Source organism: Acomys minous (genome assembly GCF_964271855.1).
Source record: "Acomys minous genome assembly, chromosome: 10".
NCBI lineage: Eukaryota > Metazoa > Chordata > Mammalia > Rodentia > Muridae > Acomys > Acomys minous.
In genome coordinates, this window is record NC_140491.1 from 64,028,146 (window position 1) to 64,050,865 (window position 22,720).

Below are 22,720 nucleotides of genomic sequence, written 5' to 3' on the forward strand. Positions count from 1 at the left end.
CAGCTTTTCACAAATCCTTTAAAAACAAAACAAAAAAAAAAAGTCTTATGTCTCTTTCTGTCTCCTCCTATCTAACAGCGCCCCGTGCTCTGTGTGTGTGTGTGCGCGCGCGTGCCAGAGGAGGCCTGAAGATGTTGAATCTTCTAGAGCTGAGTTACAGGCGTTGTGAGAGGCTGACATGGGTTTTGGGAACTGACGTTGTACCTTGGAGGAGCCAGCAGTGCTATGACCGGCCAGGCTCCTTTCCAACCCGCAGGCCTGTGTGAGTGTCTCTGGACCCAGCACATGTGAGTGTGGGGCCAGGCTCCTTTCCATCCCGCAGGCCTGTACGAGTGTCTCTGGACCCAGCACATGTGAATGTGGGGGCAGGAGGTCAACAGTGCTCTCTTCCTCCATCACTGTCCACCTAATTCAAACAAGGTTTGGTTTTGTTTTGTTTTTCAAGACAGGGTTTTTCTGTGTAGCCTTGGCTGTCCTAGACCCGCTTTGTAGATCAGGCTGGCCTTGAACTCACAGGGATCCGCCTGCCTCTGCCTCCTGAGTGCTGGGATTAAAGACATGCACCACCACGCCCGGCTTCAAACAAGTTTTTTGAGACAGGGTCTCTGAACCCAGAGCTCACCGATAGGCTAGCTGGCTGCTCCCTGCACTAGGATTGCAGGCCCAGGCATCTGCACTCAGGCTTTTACGTGGAGGCTGGGCATCCAAGTTCTCATTGTTCGCAGAGCGAGCACTGAGCTAGCTCCCCAATCCTAAACCATGTCTTGCCAGATTTGATTTTCAGTGACTTCAGACGCTCCTTTTTGTCTTTTCCTCACTGACTCCTGATTGCCTTAGCTCTTTATGAACATGAATTACACACTGATCTCAGTCACTCCTTCACTAAAATTTCTCTACTGGTGAAGATCATGTCCTACCACGAGGCTCGGGAAGGCTACAGAAGCCCCCCATCAGTAGTGCGATCCCCACTGAGCTAACTTTCTTTGCAGTGAGCACAATCCTTTGTTTTGTTTGGTTTGGTTTTTTGTTTTTGTTTTTTGAGACAGGGCTCCTCTGTGTAGCCGTGGCTGTCCTGGACTTGCTTTGTAGACCAGGCTGGCCTCGAACTCACATAGATCTGCCTGCCTCTGCCTCCTGAGTTCTGCCTGGTTGAGCACAATTCTATCTGACTTAGTGAACTGCCAATTCCACACTGCCGCGCCCCCCCCCCCTTTTCTTTTGAGACAGGTCTCTGTTGCTCTGGCTGTCCTAGGACTCTGTAGGGCAGCGTGAGCTCTAGAGATCCGCCGGCTCTGCCTCCTGAGTGGTAGGGTTAAGGTGTGCGCCACCCACCACACCCTGCTTGAGCATCTTCACTATCACTTCTACCTTGTTTTCTTCTCTTTTTATTGTTCAGTTTTAGGATTTCAAGAGGGAGTGTTTAGGATAGATCTAAATTTGTATTTTCCTTACATCAACCTCGCTGTAACAAATGGGAAGTCAGTACCTCCGCCTCATCCTCCCTCACTCTCTGCCTATTTGGAGAGCAACATGGAAGATGTCTTTTCTTCATTGTAAGTTGTCCCTCACACGGCACGGTGGGCAGTCTAGCTTCAGTTGCATGCTTTATTTACCGTATGGGGCAGTACAAATGTTACTCTTCCTTCCTCCCTTCCTTCCTTCCTTCCTTCCTTCCTTTCTTTTGTTTTTCGAGACAGGATTTTTCTGTGTAGCCTTGGCTGTCCTGGACTCTCTTTGTAGACCAGGTTGGCCTTGAACTCACAGCAATACTCCTGCCTCTGACTCCCGAGTGCTGAGATTGAAGGCGTGCAGCACCATGCCCGGCTTGCTGCAGTTTTCTTATATCTCATTTTTTATGTGCTACTTTAGGAATTACAATGTATTCCTTGCTCTGTCAGTCATTTTTTGAGACATTATGTCTCCTGGGAGGTCACAGGATAAAGAAGGCATTCTAAACATAAGACATAGAGGAAGTCAACCTCTTTAGATTTTCCTGCAAATTTGACGTTGACTTTTGTTTCGGGGCAGACATCTCCGCCTTAGTCATGTTTCATCATCCATAGAAGGAACGGTGCAGCTGCCGCTTCAAATGTACGGGGAAGAAGAGCACACTGGGCCGTTGTTCTAGTTTGTAGCTTCAGTTTCATGCCTTACCACCAATAGCGCAGGCAGTGCAGCTGCTTCCTGAAGTGCACTCAGGTGAGAGGGTGTGTTGTATGTGGTTGTATGTGGATCTCCCTTTAAGAGGATCGTGAGTCGGAGGCTAACCTGGGCTACAGGGTGAGACATTGTCTCAAAATTATGTCCTACTCCCAGACATTCCAGTATGGTACAGTATAATAAATGTAATATAAAGTAATGACTGACACACACACACACACACACACACACACTCACACACAATTGAGACTGTGGGGGGAGGGAGCCAGTCTAAACACCCCCTAAGATCACATGTGAAATTATATCTTAGCTTCCTAACACTGCAGCCCTTTAATACAATTTCTCATGTTGTGGTGACCCCCCAACCATAAAAAATATTTCATTGTTACTTCATAACAACTTATGAATCATAATGTAAATGATATGTGATAGGTTGAGAACTGCTGAATTAGAGTGACTGAAATTTCAGGTGTTTGATGACTTCTCACTTCTCGTTGACCCTGTTTTGTGGTGGTCTTGTGGGAGTAACAGTAGCTGTTCTGATTGCAAAGCAGTAGCAGCCATGTCATACCTACAGAGCAGTAGTCTACAGCATTTACTTAACTGACCATCACTTGCAGGAACACATTTGAACATGAGGATTTCTTCTCAGACCACATTGCTTAGAATGAAATCACCCCCTGAGCAGCCCTGGAGAGGCCAGGCTGAGCTTCCTGCACTCTTCCAAAACTGACTGTAAGAAGCATGCTGCGCTGTGACAGCGGGGAGCATTCCTCATGAGGCTTTGGGGTGTATAGGCTTCTGGAAGAAACAAAACAGCACTGGTAATGGTGGGGCCTGAGATTAGTCCTTGTCAGTCTCAGGAGTATAAGGACCAGTGTTTTCACGGAGTAATGTTATGTTTGTTTGTTTATTCCTTTGTATTTATGTGTCTGCCATAGCATGCATTTGGAGATCAGAGGACAATTTTCTTGAGTCAATTTTTTCCATCCAGTCTGTAGGTCCCAGGCATCAAATTCATATTGCCAGGCTTAATAGCAAGTGCCTTTATCCATTGAATCATCGCAGTGGCTTTTAGAGCAGACTTTTTTTTTACCCCCAAGACAGGGTTTCTCTTGTAGTTAGGCTGTCCTGGACTAGGTTGGCCTCCAGCTCACAGAGATCCCCCTGCCTCTGCCTCTGCCTCTTGAGTGCTGGGATTACAGGCATGCGCCACCACACCCAGCTGGAGCAGTATTTAAAACAAAAAACAAACAAACAAAAACCCCAACAAATTCTAGGGCAGGAGAGATGGCTCAGTGGTTAAGAGCACCGCCTGCTCTTTCAGAGGTCCTGAGTTCAATTCTCAGCAACCACATGGTGGTTTACACCCATCTGTAATGTGATCTGATGCCCCCTTCTGCAGACAAAGCACTCATATACAATAAATTACAAAAACCAACAACAACAACAACAACAAAAAACAATTCTAGGAACCAAAAGAACATTAAAGTGGCATAAACTAAAGCACATAAGAAACTTTCAGAATTTCCTTTACTTTCTGGTTCTTTTTACTTGGTAGTCTAGCTCTGTCTTACAGTTGGCAGATATTTATTACCAGCTGTTGCCAACGTCTATTCCAGTGCCTTATTGCTTACATGGTTTCCAACACTTAATATGCTGTGAAACCAGTAAACTGGCACATATAAGACAGAAAGTCCATTGGGTAATGCTGTCCACAGCGAGGCAGATGTTGTTCACTTAGTCCAAAACGTAACCTGTCGGTCTTCTGTGAGGAGACCCTCAAGATCAAACAGAAATAATGAATCACTATCCTTATGGTTTCTTTTCCTTTGTTTTTAAAGATTTATTTATTTATTATGTATGCAGTGCTCTGTTTGCATGTACACCTGCAGGCCAGAAGAGGGCATCAGATCTCATTATGTGGCTGTGAGCCACCATGTGTTTGCTGGGATATGAACTCAGGACCTCTGGAAGAGCAGTCAGTGCTCTTAATCTCCAGCCATCTCTCCAGACCCCTCATTAAAAAAAAATGATATAGAAAAGTTTATTATAGAAGTGTGGGAAAGCAGGAAAGGGGGAAGGGCGCTTCAGAGAGAGCGCGAGCCAGCAAGAGAGGAAGAGAAAGAGAAGAAGGGGAAGAGAGGTAAGAGAGTGGGTTATTTATTTGTTTGTTTGTTTGTTTGTTTGTTTTTGAGACAGGGTTTCTCTGTGTAGCCTTGGCTGTCCTGGACTCACTCTGTAGACCAGGCTGGCCTGGATCCCACAGTGATTAGCCTGCCTCTGCGTCCTTCTCAATTTTAGAGTTAAAGTAGTATACCTTAGGCATCTTGTACCTGGGTGTTTACATTTGTTGTAGCTGTTTTCATTTTACCCCTTCTCTCCATATGAGATGGACATTTCTGCCTTTAACGCATGTGAATTGTAGCCTTTGAGTGTTTGGGACCTCACTAGGCTTGTGTGTACTTTTCCATCTGCCTCAGGCATGATCACCATTTGTCCCCTGTGAAAGGCACCAAGAAGAGACTTGATACTCTATGAGCATATACAGGGGGAGGAGGTCCCCCTCAGTCACAGTCAGGGGAGAGGAGTAAGGGGAGAATGGGAGGGAAGGAGGAATGGGAGGATACAAGGGATGGGATAACCATTGAGATGTAATATGAATAAATTAATAAAATATATTTAAGAAAGAATGGCCTCCATAGGCTGATATTTGAATGCTTGGTCATCAGGGCATTGCACTATTTAAAAGGGATGAGAAAGTATGACCCTGTCGAGGAAATGTGTCACTTGTGGTGGGTGTTGACGCTTTAAAAGCCCGTGCCAGGCCCAGTGTATCTTTCTGCCTATGGATTAGAATGTAGCTCTCAGTTACTGCTCCGGGCCTGTCGCACGTTGCTGTGCTCCCTGCCATGATGATGATGGACTAAGCCTCTGAAACAGGAACAAGCCTCCAATTAAATGATTGTCCTTATAACAGTTGCCTTAGTCATGGAGCTTCTTCACAGCAGAAGAACAGTGACTGAAACAGTGCATAGTCTGAAAAATGCAAACTTTAAGAATAATCAGGCTGGTGAGATGGCGCAGTGGGCAAAGGAACCCCTTGCCAAGCCTCACTGCTTCTGAGGTCAATTGCTGGGACCTACGTGTGGAAAGGAGAGAACTTACTCCTCCTCCCCCTCCCGCCTCCAGGTTGGCTTCTGACCTCTACATGTATGCTGTGGCACACGTGCATGCACACAGACACAATTATACAAAAATAAGTGAATTTAAAAAATTCACTATGGTGGTTTTTACATTTGGCAAAATATAAAATGACCAATAATTTGTTGGTAGTATCTAACAAGTGTAGAAGATCGCTCCTAAATATCTCAGAATGCTCTTTTTTTCTTTTTTAAGACAGGCTTTCTCTGTGTAGCCCCAGCTGTCCTGGACTCTCTTTGTAGACTAGCAGAGTTCTGCCTCCCCAGTGCTGGGATTAAAGGCGTGCATCACCACGCCTCGCTCAAAGTGCCTTTTTGTTGTTGTTGATATTCTTAGCAGGCTCCTCACATTTTTGCATCTTCATGATGTTTAGAGCAGTCTCTCTTCCCCACTGTGTTCTCTTATACACTGACTTGGCCAGCAGCGCATCAGTGTCCTGTAGAACGGAACTGTTTCTGGTACTGATTTTCATAAAACATGGATTTATTTGGCACATGGCAGTCTTCTTTCTGTGTAATAGGTTTTCATTATGAAAAGTTTAGCTGAAACACAAAAGCTAATGAGTAGATCTTTGGAACAGATCTGAGCTATGTAGGTTCATTATATGATATCAAAATGCTCAGACTTCTTTCAGAGCCATTTTGTATGTGTAGCAATGAGAATCAAACCCAGGGTTTGCCCATGCTGTGCAGTTACTATCTGTGCTGTCTCTGTCTGTGTATTTCAATGCGTGCATGCTGGGTGTGGAGTTCAGCCTCTTGTAGAGGCCAGAGGTAAACCCTGAGCAACACCACCCAACAACTGTTTACCCTGTTTTTTGACACAGGATCTCTCATGGGGACCTCAGCCTTGATTAGTAGACTAGACTAGTTGGCTAGAAAGGCCCCAGAGATCCGTCTGTGAGGGATTATAAGTATCCTTTACCACCCAAAACATTTTATATGAATGCTGGGGGTTTTAGCCTTCATAGCAAGTACTTTACTGAATGAACTATCAACGCAGTCTCCTCTGTCAGTCTGTCTCTCTGTCTACCTATCTATCTAAATGTATTATGTAAGTGCTCTGTCTTCATGTACACCGGCATGCCAGAAGAGGGCATTAGATTCCAGTATAGATAGTTGTGAGCTACCATGTGGTTGCTGGGTATTAAACTCAGGACCCTTTGAAGAGCAGGAGCCATTTGTCCAGCCCCTTAGCCTCCCTTGATGCATTCTTGGTGGTGGTCAGCAGCCTTGTGGCTTCCACTGAATTTCATGAATTTTCATTTTATTTGTTCTATATTAAATTAAGGGAGAGAGAGGAATATGGGCTTGCCTGGTCACAGCTGTTTATGCAAAGTCTGTACAGGTATCTGGCAGCAGCCTGCTGCTAAAGCATGCACACACCTCACATACTGTGGGGTCAGGAACTGACTTCATAACTGGCTGACGTGGTGAGCAGGCAGAATTCACTATGCTGTGATAACATAGAGACGCAAGTGGGAAGAAAGCTGTTAGTTTAGAAAGGCCAGAAACTTATATTTGTCATAAACCAAATATAAGTTTGACCATTGTGTAATGAGATTCAAAAAGACTGTACCTGGTGACACAGGCCTGCAGTCCCAAATACTGAGCTGAAGCAGGAGGGCCACCGTTCAAGGCTTGCCTGGGCAGTTAGTGAGGCTGTATACACTTTTTTTTTTAATGTAGAAAGATAGCTATAGATGTTCCTCAGAAGTGGAGCCCTTGTCTAGCAAGGGCAAGGTCTAAAATTCAATCTTTTAGTTCCAGAATACAATAAAATAAAAAGAGTAGATTGTCATGTGCTTGGTGGCTGGAAATATGTCTTTACTTGCAAGTTTAGGGGGGGAATCAAAGTCACACGTACATGTTTCACCTAACTCGCTGCAGGGTCCTTTGGATCCAGTATATCAAAGATCAAATTCCTTTGTCTACCAGTCATGCTCCTTCCAGTCATAGCTGGATCTTAGAGATTGTGTTTGGGGCAGTCTCAGTCTGTGGCCCAGGCTGGCCTCAAACTACTGATTCTCCTGTCTCAGCCTTTCTGGTGCTAGGAATGACAGGCCTGTGCCACCATAAATACATGGCTTTTGTTTTTGTTTCCTCATCTTGAAGGTTGGTTTTAGTTGGAAGGGCTGAAGACTGTGTTCTTGCTTTGTTCCTGTCTAGTGACTATTCTTTTCAGATTTGCTTATAACAATGACCAGTTCAATTGCTTGAATTCTTGGTTTGCTCATCTTTCCTGTAGTTACATTTTCTGTGGGTATATAAAGGCTGTTTAGCCCAGGGCGTTGGCAGCCACCCATAGAGTTTGAGTTGTCAAATGAATTCTGCGTTCCGGAACTTCGCTGGCAATAGAAGTTTCCCACTGGGAGTTAGCAAGAGGGTAGAAAGGACATTGTCATTTAATACTCTAGCTTAGTGGTTGAAAGAACAGTAACACTCAGACATGGTACCTGGTATATGTGGAATTGTCTGGTTTATGAGTCCACATTTGGGCTTGGAAGGCTTCGACACTGGGCTGAGCTCATCTGTAGGTTTGTTTACGCTCACATCTCTTGCGCTCACTGTTTATGCTGTAGACCTGAGCATTTGAAGCCTCCTGTGTGAATTGGGCTCCTCAGCCAAGGTGGCTGGGCCGTGTTGTGGTAGCTAATGTGGTGGAAGAGCAGCGCTGATGCTGTGATCTGGTCCAGGTCCATGAGAGTTACTGCACCATATTCTTTTGCTTTAGGCAGTTGTGAGGTCTGCGAAGGATTGTTGTGGTGTGATACCCATAGTATGTCATAGTCCTACCTTCTCTGGGAAAGTGCGGTGACTGAAGGAACCCTTGTTAGAGGCAGCAGGGGTGGAGAGACTTTAATTTGCTTTTTTAGTAGAGAGGCCCAGTGAAGGGTTAATGGAAAAGGAATCTGTTCTGGATTTTGAAATCCCTAAATGTAAATTCTGGGGGCTACTTTGGATATTAATTGCATATTCCAAATTTAGTAATGGGCTCTTTTTTTTCTTCTTTTCCTGCCAATGGAAAAGACAAAAGGGAGAAAAATCTCAGACATGGACAGGGTTCTTTATTCCTCTCCCCACCCCTTTGATAATTAGCTGTTAAAGCTGGTGTGCGGAGACTTAGGGACAGGACTGTGCTTTGAGTCTCTGTGATTGCTGAGCTAAAGATGCTTCTGTCTTTGAGAACTGTTTACATCTTGCATTTCCTTGTATTCTTAGTTCTTGAGGAGGTGCTGACCCTAACCCTTGAGTACCCAGCTATCCTGAGGCGGAAGTCAGTGGCGAGCCAGAATTTGACTGTTTTGTTTGGGGTTTCATTGCTCTGAAGGCACACCATGATCACAGCAACTCTTATAAAGGAAAGCATTTAATTGGGGCTGGGTTACAGTTCAGAGGCTTAGTTTAGCCTGTTATCATCATGGTGGGGAGCATGGCTGATTGTGGGCAGACAAGGTGCTGGAGAGGGAGCTGAGAGTTCTACATCTGGATTGGCAGGCAGCAGGGAGAGTCTGTGGGCCTGGCATGAGCATTTGAAACCTTAAAGCCCACCCCTACTGACACACCTCCTAATGGTGCAACTTTCTATGAGCCTGTGGGGGCCATTTTCATTCAAATCAAGATGTGACACATTTCTAATTTTGACTAGAACTTAGAGCCTGCACCTTGATCTTTGCCTTGTATGTGGAATTTGAGAAAAGTTCAGCTGGCTAATACTGCATTCTGTATTGGGAGAGGACCCCTCCTCCCTCTCTTCCTAGGTTTCTCTGTATAACAGCCCTGGATGTCCTGGACTCACTCTGCAGACCAGACTGCCCTTGAACTCACAGAGATCCTCCTACCTCTGCCTTCCAGAGTGTTGGGATTAAAGGTGTGTGCCACCACCACCTGGCTTGGTTAAAAGACTCTTTTTCTTGATTCCCCACGCACTGTAAAATGCTGAGATCACACTCCGCTGTAAAATCCTCAGGACAAGTTTTCACAAAGTGCAAGAAGATTCCCTCTGGGGATATTTTTAAGCGTGGGTTGACACGTGAAAGCTGACCTGGTCCCCAACACAGATAGCTAGAAATACTTGTAGGCTAAAGTGCAAAAGGTGTCAATGCTTGCAAAACGTTTTTCCCCCCAGTTCTTCCCTCTCTTCCTTTCATAAGAGATTTATTCAGCCATATTTATCTTTCAGCCTTGCCCTACTGACAAGGAGTCCTATTTCCTAATGTCTCCTTCACTGGCTTAGACTTCTTTTAAACATAAGACCTGTTCAACACTTAGCCTTCTGTATTTGCACAGTCTTAAAGTTATGTAACCAGATGTGGCAGCGGCTTCAGGTGGATCGTGGGGAATTACCTGTGAAGGGGCGGGACAAAGCTTGGAGGTGGAGACTGGCCTGTAGTTTTGTACACACCTGTTTGTGAGTCCTACCGCTTTTTGGAAAGCCTTAGTGAGGGGCAGCAGATACCAGAGTTGAGTCTTGAAACAGTAGTGGTTGAGTCCATGAGATGGGTTATAGTTTTCGAGTTGGTTTCTGCATTACAGAGCAGGGACTTCTAGTGCCAGAGGGATCTGCCCTTTGGACAGAGCTAGTTTTGGGACTGTTACTGGAGTTTGAGTTAGAGCTTGTGCCTTGGCAGTCTGAATATGCTAGATTTGACCATCCATCTTAGAAGAGCCAAGTTAATAGTAAAAACAGAAGAAAAAAAAATTACTCAGTGTGGCAACATTGGGAAGATGAACAAAGAGATCTAGTGGCCCAGGCTCCTATGGTGAAGGTGCGGTTTAAGTAGGCAAGAGACGCATAATTAAGCAGTCAAGGTGTGGCCCAGGCCAAGATGGGTTATTATTGATTGATCTAACATTGTCTTAGCTCTAGTCTTTTCCTACAAAGCAGGGTACTGTGTAAAGTCTTTCTTTTTCCTGCTTCCAAGTTCCTGACCCCTGGTTAACATCAGGCTTAAGCTTTTCCTTCTGCCAGTATGAGATTTCTAGAGGAAATTCTAACTTTCTGATGTCTCTTGTTTCAATAGTCCAGATAGGATAGGCAGAGGGAGGGGCACAAATATCTTTGAAAATATCCTCATTCCTTCCGGCTCTGGTGCTTACCTGCCCTCTACCCCCTGCGCTGTCTGTGTATTTCCCCTCCTATTCCCTCAAAGGTTTCACATTATGTTTGTTAGCGATAGGTATCACTGTGTAGTCCTGAGTGACCTGGAACTCACAGAGATCTTCCTGCCTCTGCCTCCTGAGTCCTGGGTTTAAAGGCGTGTATCACCATATGTGGTAGGATTTTACTTCATGTAAGGATACCATTTGTGGCTAAAACCTTGATAATGAGATGAGAAATTCTTCTTTTGGGTTGTATACTGTGTGCTTGGCAGGGCAAATAAGAACGACAAGGGGATAATTCTACCACTCTCGCCATTCATGTCATCTTACATAAAGCCAGGTCCAGCCAACATTGTTAGTCACATTTTAGAACACAAAATAAGTGAATAAAACGAAGAATAAAATGATTCCAGTGAGGGTATGTTGGAAAAGAACATTAAAGTATTCCCGGTGTCAAAGAGACAGTAGAAGTAATTTAGCAAGGTAATTTGACTTTTGCAAAGGGTGTCCAGTAATCCAAACCTGGTGAGCCAGTAACTTAAGTGAGAGATTCATTTAGATTTTGTCCTAATGTAGGTTGATGACTGTCTCATTTCATTGGTGGGCTCATCCTCACAGTAAGATGTGATTGACTAATTCATAATCAGCACGAAAGGAAATGACAGGAGAGAACCATGTCTGGGCTGGGGATTGGGTATACAGGCATAAGAAACTTGTGATTGAGGGAGACCTCCTCCCCCTAAAAAACAACAACAACAACAACAACAACAACAACAACAACAACAACAACAAACCACACACAAGACTTTGACAGGAGGGCTGGAGAGATGGCTCAGAGGTTAAGAGCTGCTTTTCCAGAGGTCCTGAGTTCAAGTCCCAGCAACTACAAGGGGGCTCACAGCCATCTGCAATGAGATCTGGTGCCCTCTTCTGGTGTGCAGGTGTACACACAGAGCACTCATAGACATAAAAATAAATAAATCTTAAAAAAGAATTTCACAGGATGGGGAAGGTTTTATAGAATACTAACCTTTTGGAGGGTTATTCATCTTTGTTTTGAGAAGACTCATAGGAACTTCTCTTCTAAATGAGTTTCTGGAGATGTTGAGTCCTTGTTTCCTGTGGACTGTTGACAAGGCAGATTACAAAATGCCATAGTGTACTGTGGACAGCAGGATCAGTTGTCACATTTTAAGTATGCTAGTTCTTCTGTGACAGCCAAACATGGAAGTGTAGCAAAGCTTCTGTAATTTTTTTTTTTTAAGGTAAAGCAGCCAGGGCAATGTTCTTGGAGGCTTAGAGGGTACTTCTACCTGCCTGGAGTGTCACTACCCAGTCCAAGTCCCCAAGTGTGTCGGGCTCACGGGTAGGTGCAGGGCTGGGGCATACCAAAGGCCTTTGTTTTACCCAGTTTAGAGGTGAAGTATTTCCATTAGTTCTTCCCTGTCTGTAAAATGTTAGTTACAAAAGATAAGCCAGGCATAAATGGAGACCAACTAATTCTAAGATTTGGGAGGCGGAGGAAGTAGGATTACAAGTATAAGGGCAGCCCTGGGCTACATTGTAAGGCCCTGCCTCAAGCCTGGCGCGGTGGCGCACTCCTTTTAATACCAGCACTCAGAAGGCAGAGGTAGGTGAGTTTGAGGTGAGCCTGGTCTACAGAGCACATCCAGGACAGCCAGGCTGTTGTATAGAGAAACTCTGTCTCAAAACACAAAACAAAACAAAATGTGTGTGTATGCATAGTATATATATAATAATAATAATAATAATTCCATAGTCTTTTGTCTTGAGTAAATTTAATACACATCATCCAAAGTACATCTATTCTTTATTTTTCATTGTTTGAATTTTAGGAATCGTACAAAAGGCAACATCTGAGTTTCTTTTTTAATGTTTTTTTGTTTGTTTGTTTGTTTTTCTGAGACAGGGGTTCTCTGTATAGTATTGGCTGTCCTGTACTTGTTTTATAGACCAGGCTGGCCTTGAACTCACATAGATCCACTTGCCTCTGCTCTTGCTGGTATTAAAGGCGTGTATCACCACCATGCCCATATTGCATCTGGGTTTCTATATTTCTCTTACTCAGATTTTTAAAGTAAACACCAAAATCAACAGTTTGGCAGAAATAGGCAAGTTCCTGGGATGCTGACACGGGGAGGGAACCTTACCTAAAGCTGTGCCCTGCCTTTCCCTCGCTGCAGGAAGGGGTCATGTTTGTTAGGTGATGCCAGGTATACATGATGTGCAGAGGCAGTGAAGTTAGGCAGGAGCAGGCAATTAAGTGCCAGCAGTGCTTTTGGAGTTCATAATGAACAGAGAATTCTAATAATATATACTAACTAAATAGGAAAGCATCTTGTCTGTTGTGAAATTTCGGCTAACTGTATTAATGACAAATTGTATTTGATGCAAAGTCATTTTATGTTAGAGTGGCAAAGGATAAAGAGCTACATATTAAAAAAAAAAGAGCTACATATATATGAAAAGCATTATTTTTCTGTCATTCATGAGGGAAGTTTATTCAGTTGAAATGCTGTGTATATGTTGTCTATTTAAAAACAACCAGGGAGCTGGAGAGATGGCAAGAGTACTGGGTGCTCTTCCAGAAGACTGGCATGGGAGCTTACCACGGTCTGTGACTGCAGCCCCAGGAGTCCTGACACCTTCACACAGATGCACATGCAAGCAGAACACCAATGCACATTAAAACAACAACAAATGACCAATCTCCGGAACTCACTCATCATAGAAGGAGACGACTGACTCCTTCACGCTGTCCTCTGGTTCTGAAGACATCTGTGCATGTGAACCACACACTTACGTATACATACTAAAAAAATATGTGTTAAAAAGAAAGAAAAAGAAAAGCAGCATTTTAGTGGTAGGAAAATCTCTGGAAGGTCTTTTAAAGAGAGAGCTGACTCAGGGAGATTACTCACTGGCTGAGAGTGTGTGCTGCACAAGCCTGATGGCCTGAGCTGCAGCATCCCCGGAATCTACAGTAGAGGAAGAAAATTGAATCTTGAAAGTGACCCTTTGACCTCCATCTGTGTGCCATCGTACATGTGTGCCTGAACTCAAGCACACACACACATAGACCATAATAGTAAACAAAATATAAGGTCTATTTATTTACTTTATTTCTGTGTACCACATGTGTGCAGAGACCAGAAGGGAATGTCATATCCTCTGGGATTGGAGTTACAGACAGTTGTGAACTACCATGTGGGCACTGGGAATTGAACCCAGGTCCTCTGGGATCAAACCTGGCTTGTTCAGAAGAGCAGTCAGTGCTCTTACCTACTGAGCCACTGCTCCAGCTTCTGAAGCAGTGTTTTTTGAAAAGTATAGGCCACCTGTTCTCTATAGGTTATTTGCCATATGCTTTTGTGTAATTGGTTCCAGGCTATACATCTTTAGGAAACTACACAAGTGCAATTGTGTAGAGGATGTGTTCCTCAAGTATAAGATACTGATTTTTTTCAAGGTTAGTTGTGCAATTTTCCATATTCTTTGTTTTTGTTTTTGCAATTACGGATGCTCTGAAATAATGAAAATACTTCTTTAAAAAATACTTATGTATACACTGTTCTGCCTGCCTGCATGCCTGCATGCTAGAAGAGGGCACCAGCTCTCACTATAGATGGTTATGAACCACCATGAGGTTGCTGGGAATTGAACTCAGGACCTCTGGAAGAGCACCCAATGCTCTCAACCTCTGAGCCACCTCTCTGACCTTATGAAAATACACTTTAGTTTTATTTTATCCCCTCCCCTCCCCTCCCCTCCCCTCCCCTCCCCTCCCCTCCCCTCCCCTCCCCTCCCCTCCTTCGTGTTTTCTTCTCAGTGACACGGTCATGCTATGAACACAGGCTGCCTTTATACTCAAAATAATTTTTTACCATATTTGAACGTTGGAATCACAGGTGTAGGCCACTATACTTGGTGGCTTATAAGTACCTCATTATATTTTTAAAACCAGGCTTCGACTCAGTAGGTTTAGTACTCATTAATGCATCAGATCTGAGCATGGTGGTGTTGGTAGCTTGGTGACTTTCGAGGTGCTGTGAAGTGGTGACTTTTAAATCTCACCTTTTTTTGTGTGTTCACTGCTTGGAATTCTAGTATGAATTTTGCCTTCATTTGTTTATTATACATGAATTTATTTAGTATTCATATGAATTTAGAGGGGTATAATCCATCTCTTTTGATGTTCCAAGTGTTCTAGACTTTAGTAGCAGGAGCTTTGCAGGTCTTGCCGTGTTCCTGTGATGTGTCTGCTGTTCCTCAGCACTACCATTCTTGGACATTGCATGCCTGTGCTTGCTCATCCCATGCAACCAGGAAGCAAAGAGACAGGAAAAGGCTGGGGACAATTTATATTTTGTATACGCATCAAGTTATCTATTTCCTCCAATTGAATAACACCTCTGAATTTAGCCATTGATGAGCTCTTCTGATTTTTATCAGGTCTCAGTAATGCCACATATGAGAAACCAAACCTTTAACAACAAGTGTTTTAGAACAGGGGTGCTTTCATATGCAGACCATAACATGCTTTGACTTCTCACTGCTGCTGCTGTTTCTGGGGTGTTCCTAGAATGCCATCAACTCTGTCTATGGAGAGCAGATAGGCAAGTTGAGGTAGAGGCTTCCCTGCCAACTCTTTGTCCTGCTTCTTACTGATGATCTCCATGGACATGCTAGAGGTACATGACCGACCATTGCTGTCTCATGGAACCAGACAGATGAACAATAAGTCAGGGTAAAGGGCCAGGGGTGCCAACTGTGCATCTGTGTGTCTGCCAAGGTTTTGTCATTGCTGCTTTTCCTCCAGCAAGAACAGGAGTGCATTAGTTACTTTGTTTACTGTGAGGACAAAATACCTGACAATAACAAAAGAAGGAAGCGAGGCTTTATTTTGAACAGTCTGAGGAGACAGCCCATAATAGTAGGGAAATGTAGTGGAGGCTGAGGTGGCTGTTCATACCGCAGCCCATCAAGAAGCAGGGAGATGAATTCTGGTTGTCTGCTTTTCTTCTTTTTATTTATCCTAGGATTTCACCTCGTGAAATTGTGCCTTTCTCTCTCAGAAGTATGGTGAGGGTCATACCTTTAGGTTCTACAAGTTGAAAGCTTCAGGAGGAGTGTGGGATTTTGGTGGTCAGAGCCTTGAAACTATACTGTATCCTTCCATATGCTAGATACTTAAGATCAAGTAGGTATGATATGAGTGTCTAATTAAATTTTATCTGTTTCTGTCACTTAAAAAATTATTATTGAGAGAGGGTTTCACTGTATAGCCACGCTGGCCTGGAACTTGCTATTTGTATTCACAGAGTCCTCTGCCCTCTGAGTGCTGGGATTAAATGTGTTTGCCACAACACCAGACCTATTATTATTAAATTATGTATCTATGTGTGTGGCTGTATGGTTATGTGTACTTGGATGTATTATTTTTCGTGTCCTGAAGAGTCCCAGGAGCTGGACTTTGAGCAGCACCTCATGGGTGCTGAAAACTGACTCCAGTCCTCCGGAAGAGCAGCGTGTGCTCTTAACCATTGAATTACCTCTTCAACCCCCACCCGTTCTATGACCTTTTCTTCCTATAACTTTTTTTTTGATAGGTGCCGGGTACTTGAAGTACTTAAAAAGAGCTAACAAGCTGGACAGTGGTGGTGAATGCCTTTAACCCCAGCACTCAGCAGGCAGAGGCAGGTGGATCTCTGAGTTCTTGGCCGTCAGGTTCTACAAAATGAGTTCCAAGATAGCCAGAGCTAAACAGAGAAACCCTGTCTCAAAAAGAGTTAACAAAATGAAAAGAGTTAACAGTTGCATATCAAAGTAGATTACTGTAACAGAGTCAAGGCATTTCATATTTTTAACTATGTAAGCAGGATAGATGCGCATTCCTTAAGAATGCTGTCCCAGCCAGGCATGGTGGCGCAAGCCTTTAATCCCAGCACTTGGGAGGCAGAGGCAGGTGGATCAGTGTGAATTTGAGGCCAGCCTGGTTTAGAAAGCGAATCCAGGACAGCCAAGGCTACACAGAGAGACTCTGTCTGGAAAAACAAAAACACAAACAAAGAAACAAACAAACATGTGGCTCAGAAGTGGCAGACTAGGCATACTCTCCTGTGGACTGTCATGAGGAGTGCAAGTCCTCCTCTTAGAGGTGATTGTGCTAATCCATGGGCCAGGAAACCCCATTTGGAAAGGTGATGATGACCTTTGTAACTGACTTGACTTGAATATGCCCCTAATGTATTGGCCCCTGGTTGATGCCAGTTGTCTTTTTTCTTTTTTGTCCAGCAGGCAGTTCTGGCCAAGCAAGAGACCAAGCAGGATTGCTGCATGAAAACTGAGCTGCTAAGGGAAGGTAAGGGCCAGTTCCCCCATGAGGAGAGGGTCTTTGCTGTCTTCTGTCTGATCTGCCGTTAGTTCATCACATGGCAGGTTTCTTCAGACAGTAGTTTTCATCTCTGTAGGTCTGTTTGGGTTATAGAAAGATACAAAAAACTGTCTCGGCTTCCCCACATGTATGTTTCCTGTTAAGCACTTTACCAGTTACCTCTAAGCCAGCTGATTTTATAACTTACTCCCTTTTGCATATCTAGTTTTGATAGGTGGATTAGGTATCCTGAGTCTGGTGTTGTTTGTTTTTAGTTTTTCAAGACAGGGTTTCTCTGTAGTTCTGGCTTTCCTGGATTCACTCTGTGGAGCAGGTTGGCTTTGAACTCAGAGACCTGCCTGCCTCTGCCTCCCAAGTGCTGGGATTAAAGATGTGTACCATTATACCAGGCTAATTTATTTTTTTTTAAACACAGTTGATTCACTAACTTTTAGATAAGTTTGACTTTGTGGCAGTGACTGCTTATAGGCATTTTTAACCTGAGAGTATTATTACGTGTCAATTAAGGAGCTTTTTTTGTTGTAGTACAGGAAATTCGATGCTAGGCATGGTGGTGTACACTTTAGTTCAGGACATGGGAGGGAGAGGCGAGTGGATGTGGATGTCTGTGAGTTGAGGCTAGCCTGGTCTACAGAGTCCTAATTTTTTTTTTCTTTTTGAGATAGTTAATTTTTACAATTTTTATGTGAATGTTTTCTTGAATGTGTATCTCTGTACGTGTGTGGACATTTCTGTGGAGGCTAGAAGATGACACTGGATTCCCTGGGACTAGAGTTACAGACAGTTGTGAGCTGCTTTGTAGGCGTTGGGAGTTGAATCCAGGTCCTCTGGAAGAGTTGCCAGAGGTCTTAGCTGCTGAGTCTTCTCCCCAGCACACAGTCCAGTGTTTTATACTGCAACAAAAAGTTCCTATTGTAATTGTGTCATTATCCTTTAGTCTGTATTTATTTATAGACTTTGTGATGTTTTATGAATTTTCTGTTTTTGCACCATTGTTTCTCTACGTTTTTCCTATGAACTATGAGGTGAGAACATTCAGGGCTTGTACATGTCATAGGCTGGCGAAGGCTCACAAGCTGACCTACAGTCTGCGGAGAAATGTGCCTTTGTCCTGTCCTCAGTGCGCTGCCTCTGTTGTCCATGCTGTGACTAGGGCTGGGTCATGTGATTCTTCTCTGTTGGGGAGTTTGTCTTCTTTACCTTTACTATTCAGTCTCATGGTGTGCTTTGTTAATTTTTAAAATTTATTTTTTGATATATTTTAGGTTATGGTCATGGAGTTTTTAATACATTAAATAAAAGTCTGATTAAAAATCACTGAATTTCTAAATGTGACAGCTTTGTTATTTTGTTACCTGGTTCCAGAACATTCTCTCTAAGTGGTTTCTTCCGTACATAAGCACTAAGTATATTGGCTTAAAAAATATATAATTATATTCTATATAGTCATATAATAATATATAGCAGTCATTTAATAATATATATTATATATAGTAGCATACTTATAAAAGGAGAACAGTCACACAAAAGGAGAAAAAGAAAAGTATATTTAAAGCTGAATTACTTAATGCCTACACAGAGGAAAACGTTTATATATACACATATATAATGTATATAATAGGATGCTTATAAAAGGAGGAAAACACAACTATATATAATAGAGAAACTCTGTCTCAAAAGATACTTTTTATATACGTGTGTGTGTGTGTGTGTGTGTGTGTGTACATGTACATACACACATACAAATGATCTCTTTGAAAACAGGATTTCTCTGTTATGCAGCGTTGGCTGTCCTGGAACTCTGTGTAGACCAGGCTGGCCTTAGCTTCTTGAGTGCTGGGGGCAAATATATGCACCACAGCGTCTGCTCTGTATTTCAAAGTTAATGTTGGTATAGAGAAATGACATTTTTGTAGAGTTTTTCTTTTCCTTTTTTTTTTTCTGACAGCACTTGGAAATAAACACTGGCACTTAATGCATTTTGGGCAAGTACTGTATCACTGAGCTACAGTCTAGCCATGTCACTTAATTCTGAAGCCAGCAATCTGACTTTGTGCTTGTGTCTCTATCAGATAAGGTGAAAATGTCCTGTGTCTTCATCACTGCCTTTGCATTTCTTTTTCTTACCTGGTGCTGTCACCTAACTCTTTATGTGTAAAATAGTAGAAACATTAATGGGTATCTGCTATTTCTGACTAAATATACGTCAGCTGCAGAATTTGCTGTATAACTTCCAAGTTAAGGAAAAATTTTAAAAAGGTTTATTTATTTATTATTATGTATACAGTACTCTGCCTGCACGTACACCTGTAGGCCAGAAGAAGGTACCAGATCTCATAGATGGTGGTGAGCCACCATGTGGTTGCTGGGAATTGAAGTCAGGGCCACTGGAAGAGCAGACAGTGCTCTTAACCTCTGCTGAGTCATTTCTCTAGCCCCTAAGGAAATGTTTTACAATACTTTGTTTTCCTAAGGGTTAAAAATGGCTGTTTATTCATTCAGAAAAGTTGTATTGCATCTGTTGCTCACTGACCTTGCTTATATGCTGAGAGGAATAGGAGTGACAGTTTCCACTGTTATAAACCTGCATTCATGAGAAGGGCAGGTAATTATGATGAATGGTAAATCCTGTGTGTCAGGGGATAGGTACAGTAAAAGGGAGACCAGAGGACAGGTGGTAAAGGTGAGCCTGCATTTCACTGGAGCCTCCTGCCTCCAGGGCTGTGGTCATGGGTCGGCTTCACCCCCTGGGAGGTCTTCTTGTAGAGGCTCTGATTTCTTACCATCCTGACTGTGATAGATAGCTGAGGAGTCCAAAAATATACCGAGTATGTCCCATTCCCTCATTCCCTTTGTGCCTCTGTGATGTTGCTTCTCAAGTCCTTTAAAAGAAAAAGGTATTTTAACTATGTATGTGTGTCTCAAGTTAGTTACGTGGCCATAAGCACACATGAGCTCAGAGGCCAGAATAGGGAGTTGAATCCCTTGGACTGCCCAGTTGTAGGTGTTGGGAGCCAAAGTTATGTCCTTTGTAAGAACAATAAGTCTTTAAAAAACAAACAAAAAAGATTTATTATTTATACAATATTCTGCCTGCATGTATGCCTGCCCTACATGCCAGAAGAGGACACCAGATCTCATTATAGATGATTATGAGCCATCATGTGGTTGCTGGGACTTGAACATAGGACCTTTGGAAGAACAACCAGTACTCTATTTTTTATGTATACAGTGTTCTGCCTGCCTGTATACCTGCATGCCAGAAGAGCATGCCAGACCTCATTATGGATGATTGTGAGCCACCAAGTGGTTACTGGGAGTTGAACTCATGACCTTTGGAAGAGCAGCCAGTGCTTTCAATCTCTGAGCCATCTCTCCAGCCATCAATTAATGTTGTTTATTCCTGATCCTCCCCTCTTTTTAAATAGCCTTTCTCAAACTTAACCAAAAGTTAATGTTTTATAAAATAAATTTGCATTTAATCTATTAGAATTTAAATGTTGGTTTGTATATAAGTGATTTTTGTAGATAGGTGTGGTTTTTGTGTATGTGCGTGCAGGGCCTTGCTTGTGTTAGGCAAGAGTTTTCCCACAGAGCTACAACTCAGAATTCCAGCCAAAAAAAATTGTAATTTATGATAATAGTTAACAGATTTATGGATCCCAGAACTTCTAACACTCCTTTCTCTGTTCACAGATACACCTATGGCTGCTGATGAAAGTTCCACAGAGAAACAGGCAGGAGAGACTCCTATGGCTGCAGATGGAGAAACAAATGGGCCTTGTGAAAAGAGTGGTGATACCAGCCATCCAAATGCACCCAAACATACTCAGGAAAACACAAGAGCTAGCCCGCAGGAAGGTACCAACAGAGCATCTCGGGTGGCAGAAAATGGGGTTTCAGAAAGAGACACCACAGAAGTGGGGAAGCAAAACCATGTCACAGCTGACGACTTCATGCAGACTTCTGTCATTGGCAGCAATGGATATTTCTTAAATAAACCAGCCCTGCAGGGGCAGCCTTTGAGGACTTCCAACACGCTAGCTTCCTCGCTTCCTGGTCATGCCGCAAAAACTCTTCCTGGAGGAGCCAGTAAATGCAGGACTCCAAGTGCACTTCCTCAGACACCAGCCACAGCACCTACTGTGTCTGGGGAAGGGAGTGCAGACACAGAGGACAGGAAGCCTACAGCGTCCGGCACTGATGTCAGGGTTCACAGGGCACGCAAGACCATGCCGAAGTCCATCCTGGGCCTGGTAATTTTGTCTTTTCTATCTTTTTCCTCCTTTGTATTAATGAAAACAAATAGACTTTTCATGAAATAGAGGCAAAAGCCAGCTAAATGCATTAGTCATCATTAGGTACTCTAGATACACAAACAACAAAGCCTTTTTAAATGGTTTTTCCTGAAGGCTTCTCTTTGTGCTAAGAAGATGGGTCAGTCTGTGTCAGGAAAACTAGCACACCTTCCCGGGGGAGGGGGCAGGGGCTTTCTTTGTATAGCTCTGGCTGTCTTGGAACCTGCTCTGTAGACCAGGCTAGCCTCACACTCTGAGATTTGCCTCCTTCTGCCTTCCGAGCGCAGGACTAAAGGCACGCGCACCGCCACCTGGCGGGACACTACTTTTCTTTTGCCTTTTCTGAACAGCTTGCGTTGCTAAGGGTTACTAGAACAAGATGAGAGCTGGCCTCCAGCGCTGAGCGACAGCGTGGTTCCCCGTAACATTCAGCTTGCTGGACTTCTTTGTATATAAACAGAAGAGCCTGTATGGCCTGGCCTTACAGTTAGCAAAGAGGCCACCAGCCTATTAAGTACCTCCACTCCATTTGTTAAGTATGTGTGACATCTCCCATAAAGATGGATTCTATTGACTGAGAAACAGTGATTCAGGTAAAGGTCTAGGGAGTAAGAGTATTAAGATAAACATAGAGCCTGGGAATCCAGGGGTGGTCTGGCTCTACACACAGCACAGGGGTCACCAAGCTACTTTCAGCCTTCTGGACTGAAAACAAGCTATACATCTCTTTCTTTGAAGGGACAACCCTGAATATTTAACATTCCTGGTTTCCCTAGTGCATCTGTGAGCCCCAAGGCCTTGTGCCTTCTACAACTGCTCATCTAGAGGACTCTGATTTGCTCCCCAGCCTCTATATCAAGTGGCTCACCACCACCTATAACTTTAGCTCCATGAACTTTGATGCTTCCTGATGCCCCAGGCACCTGCATTGATGTCCACATACCCACATTCAGGCTAACACACCTACATAAAATTAATTATAAATTTGTAAGGAAAAAGAAAGGGTAGTTGGGCGTGGTGTTGTACAGTGCTCAGGAGACAGAGGTGGATGATGTGAATTCCAGGACAGCTTGGGATACACAGAGAGACCATGCCACAAAACAAAACAACAGAGAGAGAGAGGGAGGAATGAGGGGTGAATATACTCAGAATATATTGTATACATGTATGAAAGTATCAGAACAAATCTTATTATTATGTATAATTAAGATATGCTGATAGAAAAAGGAAAAATCAAGGCTGTTTAAAATATGCCAATAGAAGAAAGGCCCCCAAAAAGTTAACTCAAAGCTTCAAAAATAGTATTAAGGTATACATTTAAAAAGTTGTAAAATTGTATTTTCTTTAGTTATTTATTCATTTATTTTATGTGAGTGAGTGCTTTTATGCATGCACCTAGTGCACACGTGCCATAGCCTGCATGTGGTCCAAGTCAGATGGCAACTTGCAGTACTTGGCTCTGTTCTTTCATAACGTGGGTCCTGGAGCCTTGGCTGTTGGAGCTACCTGGTGTCCGATGTCCTTGCAAGCTTTTGTGCTGC

The 22,720-nt window shown here is 43.4% G+C and overlaps 1 protein-coding gene and 1 long non-coding RNA gene across 17 annotated transcripts in view; one reads left to right on the top strand and one right to left on the bottom strand.

Moving 5' to 3' along the window:
• Positions 1-22,720, top strand: part of EHMT1 (euchromatic histone lysine methyltransferase 1) — a 134,154-nt gene that overhangs the window by 18,361 nt on the left and 93,073 nt on the right. For 10 of the 16 annotated variants that reach the window (XM_084798806.1, XM_084798821.1, XM_084798817.1 and 7 more), the window contains exons 2-3: positions 16,782-16,848; positions 20,578-21,137. In XM_084798806.1, the coding sequence (XP_084654932.1) occupies positions 16,782-16,848; positions 20,578-21,137 (627 nt within the window). The remainder of the gene's footprint in view (positions 1-16,781; positions 16,849-20,577; positions 21,138-22,720) is intronic. The other 6 variants (XM_084798814.1, XM_084798819.1, XM_084798816.1 and 3 more) reach the window with 1 other exon arrangement.
• The window catches only part of LOC311607196, a 61,032-nt gene that overhangs the window by 14,106 nt on the left and 24,206 nt on the right, over positions 1-22,720 (bottom strand). The window lies entirely within an intron of this gene.